Source organism: Cololabis saira, chromosome 10, assembly GCF_033807715.1.
Source record: "Cololabis saira isolate AMF1-May2022 chromosome 10, fColSai1.1, whole genome shotgun sequence".
NCBI classification, from domain to species: Eukaryota; Metazoa; Chordata; class Actinopteri; order Beloniformes; family Belonidae; genus Cololabis; species Cololabis saira.
The window spans coordinates 41,130,316-41,146,506 of record NC_084596.1 but is presented as its reverse complement, the minus strand read 5'-3'; the positions used below and the strand labels follow the sequence as shown (position 1 = coordinate 41,146,506).

General features: G+C 41.5%; 1 protein-coding gene across 1 annotated transcript; it reads left to right on the top strand.

Moving 5' to 3' along the window:
• Nucleotides 1–4,740: 4,740 nt before the first annotated feature.
• Nucleotides 4,741–15,254, top strand: c8a (complement component 8, alpha polypeptide). Its single transcript, XM_061731295.1, has 11 exons — nucleotides 4,741–4,893; nucleotides 5,546–5,639; nucleotides 7,256–7,403; nucleotides 7,502–7,649; nucleotides 8,582–8,771; nucleotides 8,855–9,037; nucleotides 10,726–10,966; nucleotides 11,065–11,196; nucleotides 11,274–11,431; nucleotides 11,553–11,778; nucleotides 14,959–15,254. Exons 1-11 carry the CDS (start codon nucleotides 4,784–4,786, stop codon nucleotides 15,108–15,110), a joined length of 1,782 nt encoding a protein of 593 aa, XP_061587279.1. The 5' UTR covers nucleotides 4,741–4,783; the 3' UTR covers nucleotides 15,111–15,254.
• Nucleotides 15,255–16,191: the final 937 nt, after the last annotated feature.

Below are 16,191 nucleotides of genomic sequence, written 5' to 3'. Positions count from 1 at the left end.
TGCCTGCTGAGGAAAGTAGGAGAGAGCGTTCCATGTTTTTTTTTTGCATCCAAGTTTATTTTGAAATTCCCTACTCCCCCTGTACAAGAAAAAAAAAAACTTTCCACAAATGCAGCAGTGAATTGTCAGTGATAGTACTTTTCTAGGGAAGGAAAAAAAAAAAAGAAAGAAAAAAAAAAAAGAAAATGAATCACAGTGTGTCTTTTCTTCTTTTAAATACTTCTACTGCTGTCATCTTTGGCTAGGTTTTCGGCTGACAGCTTCCTGTCAAAACCAATTCCTGTGAAGCAAAGGTTTAAGCCAATGGAGCACAGTTGTGGGCTTTACATTTTACAGTACCAATGCAGGAATGTTCTGGACCGTATAACTCTTCATTGAACACAAAAGAGACTAAAAATTGAACAAAAATAAGCCGTTTGTTCACAGCACAAACAAATATAACTGCCCGGGGAGATGGCCGAAATTGTTTGGACAAAAAAATAAATCTACAAAAATTGAACTAGGTAAATATTACAACAGTAATGTTTCTTTTATTCCTTTTTAAACTCTTTTCTGTTGAACGTCTACACAAAACCAAACTTCTTGGTCTTAACGGCTAGCAGGAGTTTCTGTTTGAGTATTATCTGGTTTGAGAGTGTTCACGTCCCAGGTGTTCTGTCGATCCATGCTACCCGTCCAGATCTGCTACTTTGTGGTTCTGCACACAGTCAATTTTCAAAGTATGATTGTCACGCCCATAATTTATTGCATGCCTTCAGTCCACGCTACTGTTAATGATGAGTAACATCCTCAAAATCCCTAAGAAGATATATATTTATATGTAAACACAAGCGAGCAGAGATAATTTTAGATATTTTTCGGCGCTGTATCAGGCCAGCAGAGATCATTTTAGATGCTTCCCGTGCCCGGATTTCTCCTTTTCTCTCTAAAAATCTGTTTTGCGGCGCAGTATCAGATCAATAAACCCTTATTTTATACTTATTAGTATCTTACCTGAATGCATTAAGTGACGGGAGCTTTATTTGATAGGATGTTACTGGCCTATCAAATTATGCTACCCATGAAATATTGATTTAAAATGGATAAATTGAGGTATATAATGAATAGATAGAGGGGTATAATTATGCTGACAGTCGTCCTGCAGTGGCAGTAAGGTGATTAGTATCTTACCTGAATGCATTAAATTACGGGATCATTATTCGACAGGATGTTACTGGACTATCAAATTATGGTACCCCTGAAATATTGATTTTAAATTGATAATATGAGAGTTGAGTATTTGATCCTTCAAAATACAGCCATGACATGAATTGCATTACACTTTGTGAACATTATACGATAAAGAGAAAAAAAAACTATTATATGGCTTTATTTTATATTCATTTAGTCATTGGCCTTTATTTAACCAGGCAGGTTATTAAGAACACATTCTTATTTACAATGACGGACTGGCAAGCGACAGGGACCACTTGCAGGGGAAAAGGAAGTGGTTTAGGGACTAAAACACTAATATTGTAGCTCTACAAAAGGTAGAAAAGCATAAGGGAGCATTTTTTGATAGGGTAGCAAAAATCGATAGTAAGGAGCTATCGGTTTATGCGTCGGTAGCGTTTTCCGACAAAGCAGCAGAAATCGACGGAACACCGGTGTCGTGCCAAAAAGTGATTGCCTGCCAGAATCTGATTTCTTCCCTGAAAATTGGTCTTTTTACCTGCCAAAAATTGATTGAAGGCCAAATACAGTTAATGAAAGGTTGTTTCTACCTAAATATGATTTGATCTCCTCCTGATTGCTTCATAATATTAATACTAGAGCTCACAGGATTGCTTTTAACTCTTTTAAAGGACCATTACAACACAAAGTAGGCATTTTCACCTGCCAAAAATTGACTGAAGGCCAAATACAGTTAATGAAAAGTTGTTTCTGCCTAAATATGACTCGATCTCATTGTTGAGCTTCATAATCTGAAAATATGACGTTTTAGGGCTGCTGTGCGCGCTCCCGCGGCCACTAATCACATTCTGGCAGGGAATCACTTTTTGGCACGACACCTGTAGACACCGGTCTCACCTCTTCCATGGTTGCAGGCTTCATTCATCTCTGCTCACCCGCAGCTGGGGCCGTCGCCTGGTCTGCAGGCGCGAACGGAGCAGCGCTTTAATGCTTTAATGCTTTAATGCTTTACTGCTTTACTGTTGGTCGCAGACGCGAAGACGCGAAGAAGGGCTGTTTGAAAACGCCGCCGCCGACACACGCGCAGCCACGTCACACGCGGCCCGACGTCACGCGTACAACAAATGAAGCCAGGTTTACGGTTCTGCGTTAAATCGACGCAGATCTTACGGCGTAGGCTCTGCGTTGGTGTAACGTGGAACCATAAATCAGCCTTGACTGGCTCCCTAAATGCTTCCTTCAAGATCAAATGGATCAAACTTTTCTTGAAAAAACAATTTCAGAAAAACATGAATTGTCCCCCCCAATAAAAACACCCTACATTATTCAAAATTGAACAAATGTATTTTCAGACATAAAGGTTGAATATGTAGAATATTTATTAAAAATATATTTCTAAAAAAAGAATACATCCACGGTGCGTTTTGAGGTGTACAGAAATTTTTTTTTAGAACTGTTTACCACCACAACTGTGTTAAAACATGATAAGTTAGTTTAAACAACTTGTTTAGGGCTCCATATTTCATCCATATATCAATTGATCGTGCATAAAGTAGTCCCATAGGATAAAAGGAAGATGGTGAGAAGAATTTGAGATGAGTAGACACTACATGCCCAAAACCCTTAAAATTATGATTTACAAATAAAACAGTTAAGTAAGCAGTGACACACACTGTTGGCTGTTTAGGAAAAATAAACAAGAAAGGTAAGCACAATAAATGATTCCCTGTGCAGTATTTTTTGGCGAGCCTTTACCAATTTATGGCATGGTATGAGTTGCATATTGGCAAAAAATTCAAAATTAAAATCACGTTGGTGTCCCCCCCAATCCTGACATCGGATCTGCACCCCTGTTACTGCCCATGTGTTTAATTTATTAGGAGGTATACATTTCCTGCTCAGATGTAACTACAATATTTCACAAATTACCTGTGAAACTATCTTACTTTCACAGCCAACTTCTATTATCCTGGTCCATGATGTACACACACATTTTCTCTCCCCACAAATATTTCATTTGGCACAATCAAGATATTAGATTCAAAAACAAATCTTTATATATTAAGAGATGGGTTGATCATAATATTTCCGACTCCCCCAGTCTGGCCTTCGGCAGGAGGGTCCCCCCTTATGATCCAGGTCCTGCTCAAGGTTTTTTCCCTCCTAAAAGGGAGTTTTTCTTTCCACTGTTTGGCTTAAGGTTTTTCTCCCACTAGGGGAGTTTTTACCTGCCATTGTTTATATAATAATTGCTCTGGGGTTTATGTTTATGTTTATATTTATGTTTATGTTCATGTTCTGGATCTCTGGAAAGCGTCTAGAGACAACATCTGTTGTATTAGACGCTATATAAATAAAATTGAATTGAATTGAATTGAATATTTTACAGGTTAGTCAACTATTAAATAACAATGGTCAGTTATTCACTTATGAAGAATTTCCCTCAATCTATGGTTTTCCCGTTACTGCTAGAGAATATTCAGTTGTGTTTGATGCAAAACCAGACGGTGCTAGAAGGTTACTGTGTTTTGCTCCTAAAGGTAAAAATTGTAATATTCCAAGGTTTAATCCTGATGACATATAAGTGATAAAGCTACGGATCATTGCATTAGATATATCATACAGATAGATATTGTTTCTAAACCTGCAGCAGTTTCCTATTGGAATAACTTACAGTATATAATAATGAGATAGATTGTAAAAACACATGGGTCTTGTCAAAAAAAAACATTATTACAAACAAAGTAAGAGGTTACTTTTAACATACTTCATAGATGCTATCCAGTCAAGACCAATCTTATTAAATATAAGATAAACATTGACACACTCTCTTCTTTTTGTGGTAATGTGAATGAAACAATATCTCACTTATTCTGGAATTGCACATATACTCATGTTTTCTGGATTGACCTTAATAATTTTATAAATGCTAAAATGGATTTTTCCTTTAAATTGGACATTCAACATGTACTATTTGGTGTATCAAAAATGATATGACAAGCCCAGACAAAGTATATTTAATCAACCTTCTCTTAATTATTGCTAAATATCATATTCACTGTACTAAATCTGCTAGCCAACATCCAAATCTAATTGTTCTCAAAGCTATATTAATATCGTATTCAGACAGTCTTAAACAGAGCATAAACCCCAAAGCGTTTAAAACGAGAAGCCTATGTGAAAAATATGATATTTCCTGGTCTTTTGTTTTTATTTTTATTTTTTTGTCCTTAAACCTCAAGCCTTCTATTTTATTTTGATATATAATTTACTGTCCTTAAGAGAAATAAAAATAATATTTTAGAGTAGGGTCCGTGTACCTTCCCTTCATTCTATTTCCGATTTTGAAACGCAAAAAAAAAAAAATCTTCCCGTCTCAAATATTTTTTCTCCTGCCTGGCCCTGATACTCTTCCGTATACAAGAGTGCCTGTTTTGTTTGCATTGATTTTTTCTGGGGTGAACCTGAGTCACAAGGGTCATGGATGGTCTAAAAACATTCCCAGGTGTTGTAAGAGGCTGTGTTTGCTCTGGATCAATCATTGCTGCCTGGCTGCTCTGGGAGAAGACCTCTCAGATCCCAGCAGCTTTGAGGGTCGCTCCTCTTCAGCATGGGGGGACTTATTCACGTGCTGCTGGGCTTGTGTGCTCTGCATCTGTTTCACAGTTGTAGTGTTTCCTCCAGAGCTTCCAGGAGGCTGTGGACCTCTGCTAACAACAGGTGCAGTACTTTTCACATCATCTTCTACTTACAGTAGCCTATAATGTGTGCCAACATTTGAATATGATAATATAATGATTAAAAATAATATTGTGATGAGGGTTCGTTGGCCTGCATTTTTTTAAAACCGTGCAAAGTTATGGATAAGCCGTGAATGAAGGCATTGTGACATAGAATTGTCAAATTGGTTTGATTCACTGAACGAATTGGCACAGATTACTTTTGTAATACTGTATTTGACCCGGTCTTTGTACGTTTTGACCGTATCGAAACGTAATTCTCCTCAGTTGTGTTAAATAAGACCTGGAAACAGGCATTGTGGCATAGAATTGTCAAATTGGTTTAATTCATTGTACGAATTGTTACAGATTACTTTTGTAATACTGTATTTGACCTGGTCTTTGTACGTTTTGACCGTATAGAAACGTAATTCTTGGCATTTTAAGAATGAGATGTACCTGCTGTACTCTACTGCCCTTACCTTTTAACAACTTGTGCTTTTTATTATTTTACCTTTTTCTTATCATCTTATTTGTTATTTATGTTTTAATTGTGTCTTTGCCGCTTTTAATGTTGATGTAAAGCACTTTGAATTACCTTGTGTTGAATTGTGCTCTACAAATAAACTTGCCTTGCCTTGCCTTGCATCTAGGAGCACCAGAGCTGTGAGCACGCTGGTGCCCATCAACTGTAAACAGGGAGGCTGGTCATCCTGGACAACATGTAACTCCTGCACAGACAAGTCGGTGAGAAGGCTCTTCATTTCAACTACACTGCACAAGTGCTTCATTTCAAAATGAGATAACTGCTATAATAATACGACACTAGGGACTATGAGCGTTTGCTATATAACAATATAAGTCAACCTCTTGTGGGTTTTATGTTCTTTACTGTATATTTGAACAGCTGTTTAAGGGGATCAATATAAGGGTGCTTTCACACCTGTCCCATTTGGAGCAGTTGTTCTGAAACAGGGAGCGTTTCCCCCTAAAGATCGGTTGGTTTGGTATATGTGAACACAGCAATCGCGCTCGGATGCGGGACAAAACAAGCTAGCCGAGATCTCCTAGGAGAGGTTAGGGTTAGGTTCTCGGCTCGCTGCCATTCCAGACCTGGAGCGGTGCGTTTGCAGTGAGAACGTAATCCACTTAGCAACCGACACAACTCATTCATAACTATAACATAATGCTCCATAGTTGTTGTTCTTCCCGGGGTACGGAAGAGGAAACTCCTTCCGCATTCATTTCTGACCAGTGAGAGAACAGTTGGTTCTCATGGCATTTGTTAACAGCTTTGAACCGCTATAGACGGGGATGGGGCCATTTGGCAGGCATTTGGACTTATAATTTAAATAAATCACAGCTTCATGAAATTTGAATATGTTGTAGTCCACAGCGAGGCGAGTTTTGAAACATTTGAATCATGTCCCTACGATAACCTGTTGCCTAGCAACAAGTGTCCAAAGTCAAATGATCATAATTTCTTTTTATTGAAAGTTTCATATCTCAAAAACTGTAATAATTGGCATATTGAGGTTGAAAGATCTTTTGGTCTAAAGCGAACCGAGTCTGGGAACATTTGAATGATGTCTCTACGATAAAGTTTGGCCAATCAATAACCTTCTTTTCCGCTTCTTGGCATCTAGCGTTGCCACGTTAACGCTTTTGGCTGAGAAAAGTATTGCCCTTCGAGGCACGATGGATCCACATGTGTTGATGTATGCTATGTGTGGGTGCACGTTCCGGTTCAGGCTACGTTAACGGATAGGTTTTTGTTTCACCATGGTAAAAAGCCCCATCCGAATGAATGGGGCCATTTGGCATGGATTTTGACATAACATTTCCTTAAATAACAGTTTCATGAGATTTGAATATGTTGAAGTCCACAGCGTGCCGAGTCGGGGAACATTTGTATGATGTCTCTACGATAACCTGTTGCCTAGCAACAAGTGTCCAAAGTCAAATGGACATTTTTTTTTTATTGAAAGCTAAAAATTGCAAAAACTGTAATAATTGGCATAATGAGATGGCACGGCCCTTTAGTGCCAATCGGGCCGAGTTTTTGAACGTTTGAATGATGTCTTTACAATAAAGTATGGCCAAGTAAAAAGGTACGGAATTTTTGCCCTTCTTTTATTTGCTAGCCGCTAGCCTTGCCACGGTAACACTTGACGGAGTAAAGTAATGCCCATTGATGCATGATAGAGACGCATCTAATGATGTATGCCATGCATGGTTGCCTTGTGAGCACAAATGCCACAGACGAAAAAAAAGTAACAACTGTATCGATTTAGGCCCTGAATCAGAACAAAACAAATGGGCCACAGGTCTGAAAGCATCCTAAGTTTCAGCTCTGGTTTTAGTTCCGTTTCCGGTACTTGGAGAAGCCGTCCCAGTTCGGTGGGATAACCTGCATCGATTCCTTGTGGGGCCGGCAGGCGTGTCCAGCAGCGACCACCCAGTGCCTGGTAGACGACTACTGTGGAGAGAGCTTCACCTGCAGCGGAACAGGCCAGTCCCATCCACATCCCCTCAGGCCACACGCCCTTCAACCCCACGGAGTCTATTGGTCTGCTGGTGTGAACAAACACTCACATTTGTGTTGCCAGGACGCTGCATCAGCCAGTCTCTGCGCTGCAATGGAGAAGCCGACTGTGATGATTTCTCTGACGAAGACGAGTGTGAACAGTTCAACCAGAGGGACGACAAGTGTTCCACCCTCTTGCCCATTCCTGGCGCTGAACGTGGCACTCAGGGGTACCGTACCGTCTGTACTCTTTGTATTGTTCATTTATGGTGCTTTTTCACTAGTACCTACTCGTCTCTACTCAACTCGGCCCAGTTTCTTTTCCAAGGAGTAGTAGGAGGTTGGAGCGAAGCTGCTGTGACGTATTTGATTGTGTGATCTGAACGAAGAAGACAACAACACTAAAGATGTAGAACCTGGAGGAGATGATAGATGTGCTGCTGGGTCTGTGACTTGTGTTCCATACCAAGTTAAAAAATGACAGTGAGAGAAGCTTCAAGCAGCGACGCTTTTTTTTTTTTTGTTTGTTAGTATGTCTCGGCGCTGCTGAAAAGTCAGCTGGAGCCGTGAGCAGCTATGAAGTGACAGAGCTCCTGGTAGATCTGGTCGTTCCTTATCGCCCGTCTAGATCCCTTTTTAATTCTCTCTTTAGCACCAGGTTTATGAACATCTGACCCTCAGAGTTGGATCATGAAACAGACTTTTGCGCTGCCATTGCCTGTTGAATAAAATTAACAAGAATCCACCGTCAGAATCGCTCTTTCTCTGATTTCTCCTCCTGACTCAGACGTCTGACTCCAACCCCCCGACCAATCGGTGGCCTGTAGTGTGATGATGTCAGATACAGCCAACTCAGCCGCTTAGAACTTCGGCAGAATAGTTACAGAAAAGTATCTACTCGGCACGTTAGACCCCTAGTGGAGAAGAACCAAACCGAGGCGAGTCAAGTCAGGCCGAGTAGGAACTAGTGGAAAAGCGCCATTAGCAAACTCTATCATATAGCTTGTTGAAAAGAAATGCCTAGCTATGAACTACAGCTACAAAACACTGAGTGGTAAGTATTTTGTACTGTAAAACAAGAAGGGCAATATCATGATACCCAATGTCTTTTCATGAAAATCAGCACAAAAGCGTTCATTTAGCATGGTTTACCTCCTTAAAGGTTCAGCATCCTGACAGGCGACTTCATGGATCAAGTACTCGACCCAAAGTACTTTGGAGGACAGTGTGAATATGTCTATAATGGTGAATGGAGGAAGTTCTCTTACGACGCATTCTGTGAGAGCCTGCACTACAACGAAGACGAGAAAAACTACCGGAAACCCTACAATTACCACGCCTACCGTTTTGTGGTATGTACCCAGCTCCTGTGTTTATTGTTCCGCGCGATGTGCACGTTGTGACGCTCAAACGGAGTTGGCTGAATCTCTTACAGGCCGAAGCAACATCTAAAGGCTCCCACGAATACTTTGAAGACATGCAGAGCCTGCTGAAGGCCAGGGGTTCCATGTCATCGTTCAATCTTGGTTTCACAGTCGGGGTGCAGTATGTGAAAGTGGGATTAAGTGGCAGTACGGAGTCCGAGTTTCTCAGCAACCTAACACGGTTTAGCAGCCAGGTAGGAACCCAGAGGTCACTTTCATCCTGATAACAAGAAGGGTAGATTTTCTTGTTTCCACTGAGTCTCAGGTCCCTTTCTTGACCCTGAGCGGGCTTCAGTTGGGGGACAGTATGCAGTATGTACTGCATGCTTGTGACCAGGGCCGGCACAAGCCTCCATGGGGCCCTAAGCCCTCTATTACTGCCAATAACACTGATTATTGATCATTCACACACCCACTACAAACGTATTTCATGTTCTTCCCTGCCATTACAAATACACTTGTAAAAATAGATGTAAGAACTTTTTGTTGTAGTTAGATTGTAATCCACACTGATTAAGACCATGGAAGCAGAACGACAGATTAACAAACTTGCAGAAAATCTTTCAATTAATAATTTGCAAAGTCAGCAACTGCCCCTACTGGCCACACAGAGAAACAACAGGTCAAAGGTCAGAGAGCTGCACAGTTGCAGCAGTGTTGTTTCCATCATCCTATCGTCACCCCGGCATGTTTTTACCCATCTATGGTTTTTAATCTGAAATGGGAGCAAATTCAGCTACGAGAGCGGCCTGGGGTTGATTTACAGTCCGTTTTTGCGACATGGTGGGCCTTCAACCTACTCCTCAGATGCAAAGTGCTGTGCGCAACAATGCCCGGTTGAATGAACACGTTACCAGTGGAGCTCTGGAGCCGAGAGGCAGCCGTCAATACACCAGCAGTATCTACTTTAGTCTGTTAACATATTGTTTATGTAATAATATTAATTATCGTGTTTTTGTACAATAACATACCTTTGATAAAGTATGAATCATCACTCACACGTAAAAAAATAATTTTAACTTTTTTTTTAACTCTTGGGGGCCCCCTAGTGGTCACGGGGCCCTGAGCAGCCGCTTAGTTCGCTTAAGCCATGGACCGGCTCTGCTTGTGAGGCAGCCATCGTTAGTATGCTAAATGCAACTTCACAGTAATTATGCACAGTAATTTTATCAGACTTTTCATATACAAGGCTTAACACCGAACAAATCCATTCAACATGTTAAACCAGCTAATAAGATTAAAATTGACCTTAAACAAACGTACTGCATACTGGATCATAGTAAAATCACAATGCGCCAGAGTAGTGCGTGTATATATATATATATATATATATATATATATATATATATGTATATCCAGTGCCTTGCGAAAGTATTTGGCCCCCTTGAACTTTGTGACCTTTTGCCACATTTCAGGCTTTAAACATAAAGATATAAAAAAGATATAATAAAGATATACACACACACACACACACACACACACACAGACATATATACACATATACACATACACGTGCACTTTTTGGATATGACATACATATATTATATATATATATATATATATATATATATATATATATATATATATATATATATACATATATCATATATCATATATATATATATATATATATATATATATATATATATATATATATATATATATATATGTTTCTGTTCCCGTCATTATTTTTTCACATCATCACATGGTTCACAAAATGAACAAAGTGAACAAAATGAATTCTGCTGGCAGTGTTAAAATAATAATAATAATAATAATAATAATAATAATAATAATAATAATAATAATAATAATAATAATAATAATAATAATAATAATAATAATAATAATAATAATAATAATAAAACTATTTTTTTTCCAGGACCGGGCGTTCCTTAGAGTTTGGTCCCAAGTGCAAACGGCCCAGTTCAAGATGAGAAGCAACCAACTGATGCTCCACGAGGACTTCTACGTGGCTCTCATGGAGCTCCCTGAGCTGTACGAGTTTGGGACGTACTCCCGCTTCCTGGACACATTCGGCACTCACTACGTCACGGAGGGCACCATGGGAGGGACGCTGGAGTACATTTATGTTCTCAATAAAAGAGCCATGGCAGAGTCAAGTACTGTATCGTATCCAGTTAACCAACTCCGACTAAATACAGAACAACATTGAACTCAAAGTAACTGGCATATTCTGTCCCCTCCCTGCCTCCTCCAGATATCGAAGTTAATAAGGCTCAATCGTGCCTCGGTGCCTCTCTGGGCATAAGTTATCCAGTTAACGACGCTCTGAAGGTTGATTTTGGCGTGAAAGGGAAAGCATGTCCTGGTGGTCATGATATCTTTCAAAGTGAGAAACTCTTGTGGGGGTTAACACGTCTAACCATGTAATAATGTATGATTCTAATTGTGTTATTGTCTTTGTAGGTGCAGACTCCAGCTCAGGTACGGTTGATGACATCGTCGCTCAGGTGAAAGGGGGCGTCACGGAGACGGGCGCTGGGGTGTTGGCCATCAGGGACCCTGACACATACAAGAAGTGGGGAGCGTCTCTCAAATACAACCCGGTCTTGATCGAATATGAGGTAGCTAACTTCCAGATATAAAATCCCCCAAAAACGCGGTGTAAGCTTTAACTGTGCGCTGTTTTTGTGCTTCTTCCTCCGTCTTCTGTCCCTTCTTCTCCCGTCCTCCCCTCTGGGCCAGACCATGCCCATCTACGAGCTGGTGCGCCTCAGTACGGCCGCTGCTCACGTGGGGGCCAGGGGGGCCAACCTGGAGAGGGCTGTGGACGAATACCTGCAGATGTTCGACCCGTGTCGCTGCGCCCCCTGCAGACACAACGGGGTGCCTGTCCTCTCCGGCACCTCCTGCAGCTGCATCTGTAAGTCAGGCTACCAGGGGATGGCCTGCGAGGAGACGCTCAGGAGAGGTGAGCCATGCACATCTGGTCATGTGATCAAATACTTATGGCACTTTTCCACTAGTACCTACTCAGCCCAACTCGCCTCCACTCGGTTTGGTTCTTTCCCACTAGGGGTCTAACGTGCCGAGTAGATACTTTTCTGTAACTATTCTGCCGAGGTTCTAAGCGGCTGAGTCGGCTGTATCTGACATCATCACACTACAGGCCACCGATTGGTCGGGGGGTTGGAGTCAGACGTCTGAGTCAGGAGGATGAAATCAGAGAAAGAGACTCTGACGGCTTCTTGTTCATTTTATTCAACAGGCAATGCAGCAAAAGTCTGTTTGGTGATCCAACTCTGAAGTGCAGATGTTCATTGTAGCAGGGCAAGTGCTACGGGGGCCCGACCGACAGGACAGAGAGGACACAGGGTTCTCGTGCAGAAACTCTTTATTTCCAAAACACAACTCTCACACGTGCACTAGCACCTTCTCCCACAGCAGCCCAGAGCTCCTGTGCAGCCATGCCTTATCAAGGCAGGCAGGGTGGAGAGGTTGATGGGACACACCTGTGACCCATCACCTGAGTGGCTGCTGCTCCTCCACCCTGCCACATTCATAAACCTGATGGCTGAGGAGAGAATTAAAAAGGGATCTAGACGATAAGGAACGACCAGATCTACCAGGAGCTCTGTCTCTTCATAGCTGCTCACGGCTCCAGCTGACTTTTCAGCAGCGCCGAGAAAAACAAACAAAAAAAAAAAACGTTGCTGCTTGAAGCTTCTCTCACTCTCATTTTTTAACTTGATCAAACACAAGCCACAGACCCAGCAGCCCCTCTATCATCTCCTCCAGGTTCTACATCTTTAGTGTTGTTGTCTTCTTTATTTAGATCACACAATCAAATACGTCACATCAGCTTCACTCCAACCTTCTACTTCTGCTCCAGGTGCTGAATTGTAGTGGAAAAGAAACCAGGCAGAGTTGAGTTGAGTCGAGCTGAGTTGAGTAGAGCCGAGTAGGTGCTAGTGGAAAAGTGCCATTAGAGACGGCTTAGACAAATATGAAATGAGCAAACCTTTTTTAGGTGTGTATCTCGCAGCTGCACCAACAGCCACTCCCACACAGCCGTGGCAGGAGATCAGATTATTTGCTTGTGTGTATCTCTCTCAGTTCAATAGATGAATGGATTAATATCAATAAATGACAGCATCCCAAAAGGCCTTGTTAATCTGGGGAAGAGCTCTGGTTCACCCTAAACAACGCCCAGCCCTCAAACTATTGAACTGTGATCAGCCATTAAAAGAAACAACATGCTGTATCTATAATTTGATCCTTTTAGTCCCCAACCTGCACCAGCACCTCTGTGCTGATTTCCCCGGGGGTTCCAGGCCGTTTTGTTCAGCTGCAAATTCAACAAAGAGTCTGCATCCTGTGCAGCGTCCTGTTAGTCAGACTCTTCAGAACGTTCAGTGAATACTTCTTTGACCAGGAACCTGTAGGTCTTGAGTGCAGGTTGGTGTGGATGCTATCGCCATCATTCAGGAACTGTTCTGGAGTTGGATGCTGCTGTTACAATTACAGCAGTGTGGGGGCACGGTGGCACAGCTGGTAGTGCAGCCGTCTCCAGAGGTGTCAAGTAACAAAGTACAAATACTTCGTTACCTTACTTAAGTAGAAATTTTGGTTATCTATACTTCACTGGAGTAATTATTTTTCAGACGACTTTTTACTTTTTACTCCTTACATTTTCACGCAATTATCTGTACTTTTTACTCCTTACATTTTAAAAACAGCCTCGTTACTCTATTTCATTTCGGCCTTTAAATAAAACTATCCAGTTAAATTGCTCCATCCAGATAGAGTGAATTTGGTTGTGGTTGTTTCAGATGTTCTTGTCCAGTTTTGTTCTTACATCCGTTCCCTCAGATTCCTGCAACTAAACTTGGATGTACATTCCAATAAAGGTTAGGATAAATGATAACATGCCTCTGAAGTTTGACTTTTTGCACCATTACAATACTTATAGGCAACTAGTCATCATATCTCCTGCTCTCTGAAACACATGTTAATGCTCAATAGTACACATATATGGTTCTTTAATATGTTTGCATTATACAAAGATGCATTCATTTTCAATGGCTTTTGTCCTTAATGGCTTTTTTCCCCCTTACATTACTTTTACTTTTATACTTTAAATAGTTTTGAAACCAGTACTTTTATACTTTTACTTGAGTAAAAAACTTGAGTTGATACTTCAACTTCTACAGGAGTATTTTTAAACTCTAGTATCTATACTTCTACCTGAGTAATGAATGTGAATACTGAAGACACCTCTGGCCGTCTCACAGCTAGGAGGTCCTGGGTTCCATTCTCACCGGGGACGCCGTGACTTCAGCCCCCACACCCTGGGTGGAGTTTGCATGTTCTCCCAGTGTTCCCTTGGGTAGCTACTGTGAGCTGGCCCCACAAAAACATGCAGCAGTCCTACCCAGATGGGGTGGAGAGGATTTGGCCGGAATAACAAGAGCTTCGTCCGAAATCCCACACTTCCACCCTAAAGAGAAGCAAAAACAGTATGTGAGATTTTTTAGTGCGTCCAAAACATTAGTACGTACACAATAGTATGTACTATCCATACTCATTCTGGAGAAATGTATTAGTGTGGATTGATGGACACTAGCTAAGCAGAAACTTCCCACAATGCAATGCAGCAGTGTTTGGTTACTAACATACTTAACGACTTAACGCGGATCCATAAGGCGGACGTAGTAGGGACCACCATGAGAACGTTAAAGGGGGAAGGGGGGCGCGTGAATTGCCCGGCGTCGGCTCCGTGGCGGGACACCTGGGGCGGACGGGCAGACTCAGACTCGCTACTGAGAAGAAGGCGCTGCTCCCGGGGGGGAGCTGCGCCGCAGAGGCGGGCCTGAAGGCCGGAGGAACCGCCGACTGAGCAGCAGCCGACACGTGCCGACACAGCCGACATGTTTAACATGGTTAAGAATCACTGCTCTATACAGTATGTATGTTTTTATTTGGGTTTGAACCTTTTTGCTAACAGTGAAGACTCTAACTGGCTCATGTTCTGGTTGATATCTGAAAGGTCTCCATTTCTATGATTTCTATGCAGTCGAGCGCTTTAAAGCTCACAGGGGTAACCTTTCTTGCCTCTTGGATTGAAAAGCACTCTGACTTTACTCCACAGATGCCGTTACAGATGGCTCGTGGTCGTGCTGGGGGTCATGGTCGTCCTGTGCATCGGGGAGGAAGACGAGGACCAGGGCCTGCAGTAATCCTGCTCCTGATGCGGGGGGCGCGGCCTGCCTGGGCTCCCCCACACAGACCCGCTACTGCTGAAAACATCCTCCGTTCCTTCAGGCTCAGGATGCTTTTCTGTGCAGAGGAGGCATAAAACTCTCCTGCAATCCTGCCATCAATAATTCCATGTCTTTTCATGTCACACCATATATCAAAGGCAGTAATAAATGTCTTGTGTGCTCACTTTGTGTCTGTGCTTATGTTTCTTCTTTTTTTATTAAGCAACATCTTTAATGATTTTTTTATTCACACACAGGATATTATTATACAGGAGATTTCACAAAACTTTTGATTTAACAGTCTTAACCCCCCCCCATCCCAACCCAAACATGTGAACATTCATTAATATATGTAGATATAGAGATTTATATTATGGATATAGATATGTTATATGTAGGTATGTATATAGATATATTGAGTTATATTACAGTTTTTCTCTATTGCTTAAACACATTTCACGATACTGCCCTCACTTTTCACAAAACTCTAAACACAAAACACTTTTCTAAAGTACACTAAACCTCACAGTTTCTTTTCAAAACCAACCCATCACACCAAAACAGTTGCTCATATGCTCAAAAACCAACCCATCACACCAAAACAGCTGCTCATATGCTCAAAAACCAACCCATCACACCAAAACAGTTGCTCATATGCTCAAAAACCAACCCATCACACCAAAACAGCTGCTCATATGCTCAAAAACCAACCCATCACACCAAAACAGCTGCTCATATGCTCAAAAACCAACCCATCACACCAAAACAGTTGCTCATATGCTCAAAAACCAACCCATCACACCAAAACAGCTGCTCATATGCTCAAAAACCAACCCATCACACCAAAACAGCTGCTCATATGCTCAAAAACCAACCCATCACACCAAAACAGATGCTCACATGCTCAAAAGCAAACCCATCACACCAAAACAGTTGCTCATATGCTCAAAAGCAAACTCTGACACCAAAATACCACTCAAGGCTTGCAGAAATGTAAACACTACTGAGCATCATTAACCACATTACCAAAAAAATTGAAAACACAATTTTCACAGTGTGAGACTGTTCTTTTTACAGTTTCACAACTGCCAGGATGCATTTGAGCAACCCTTATTTATTCT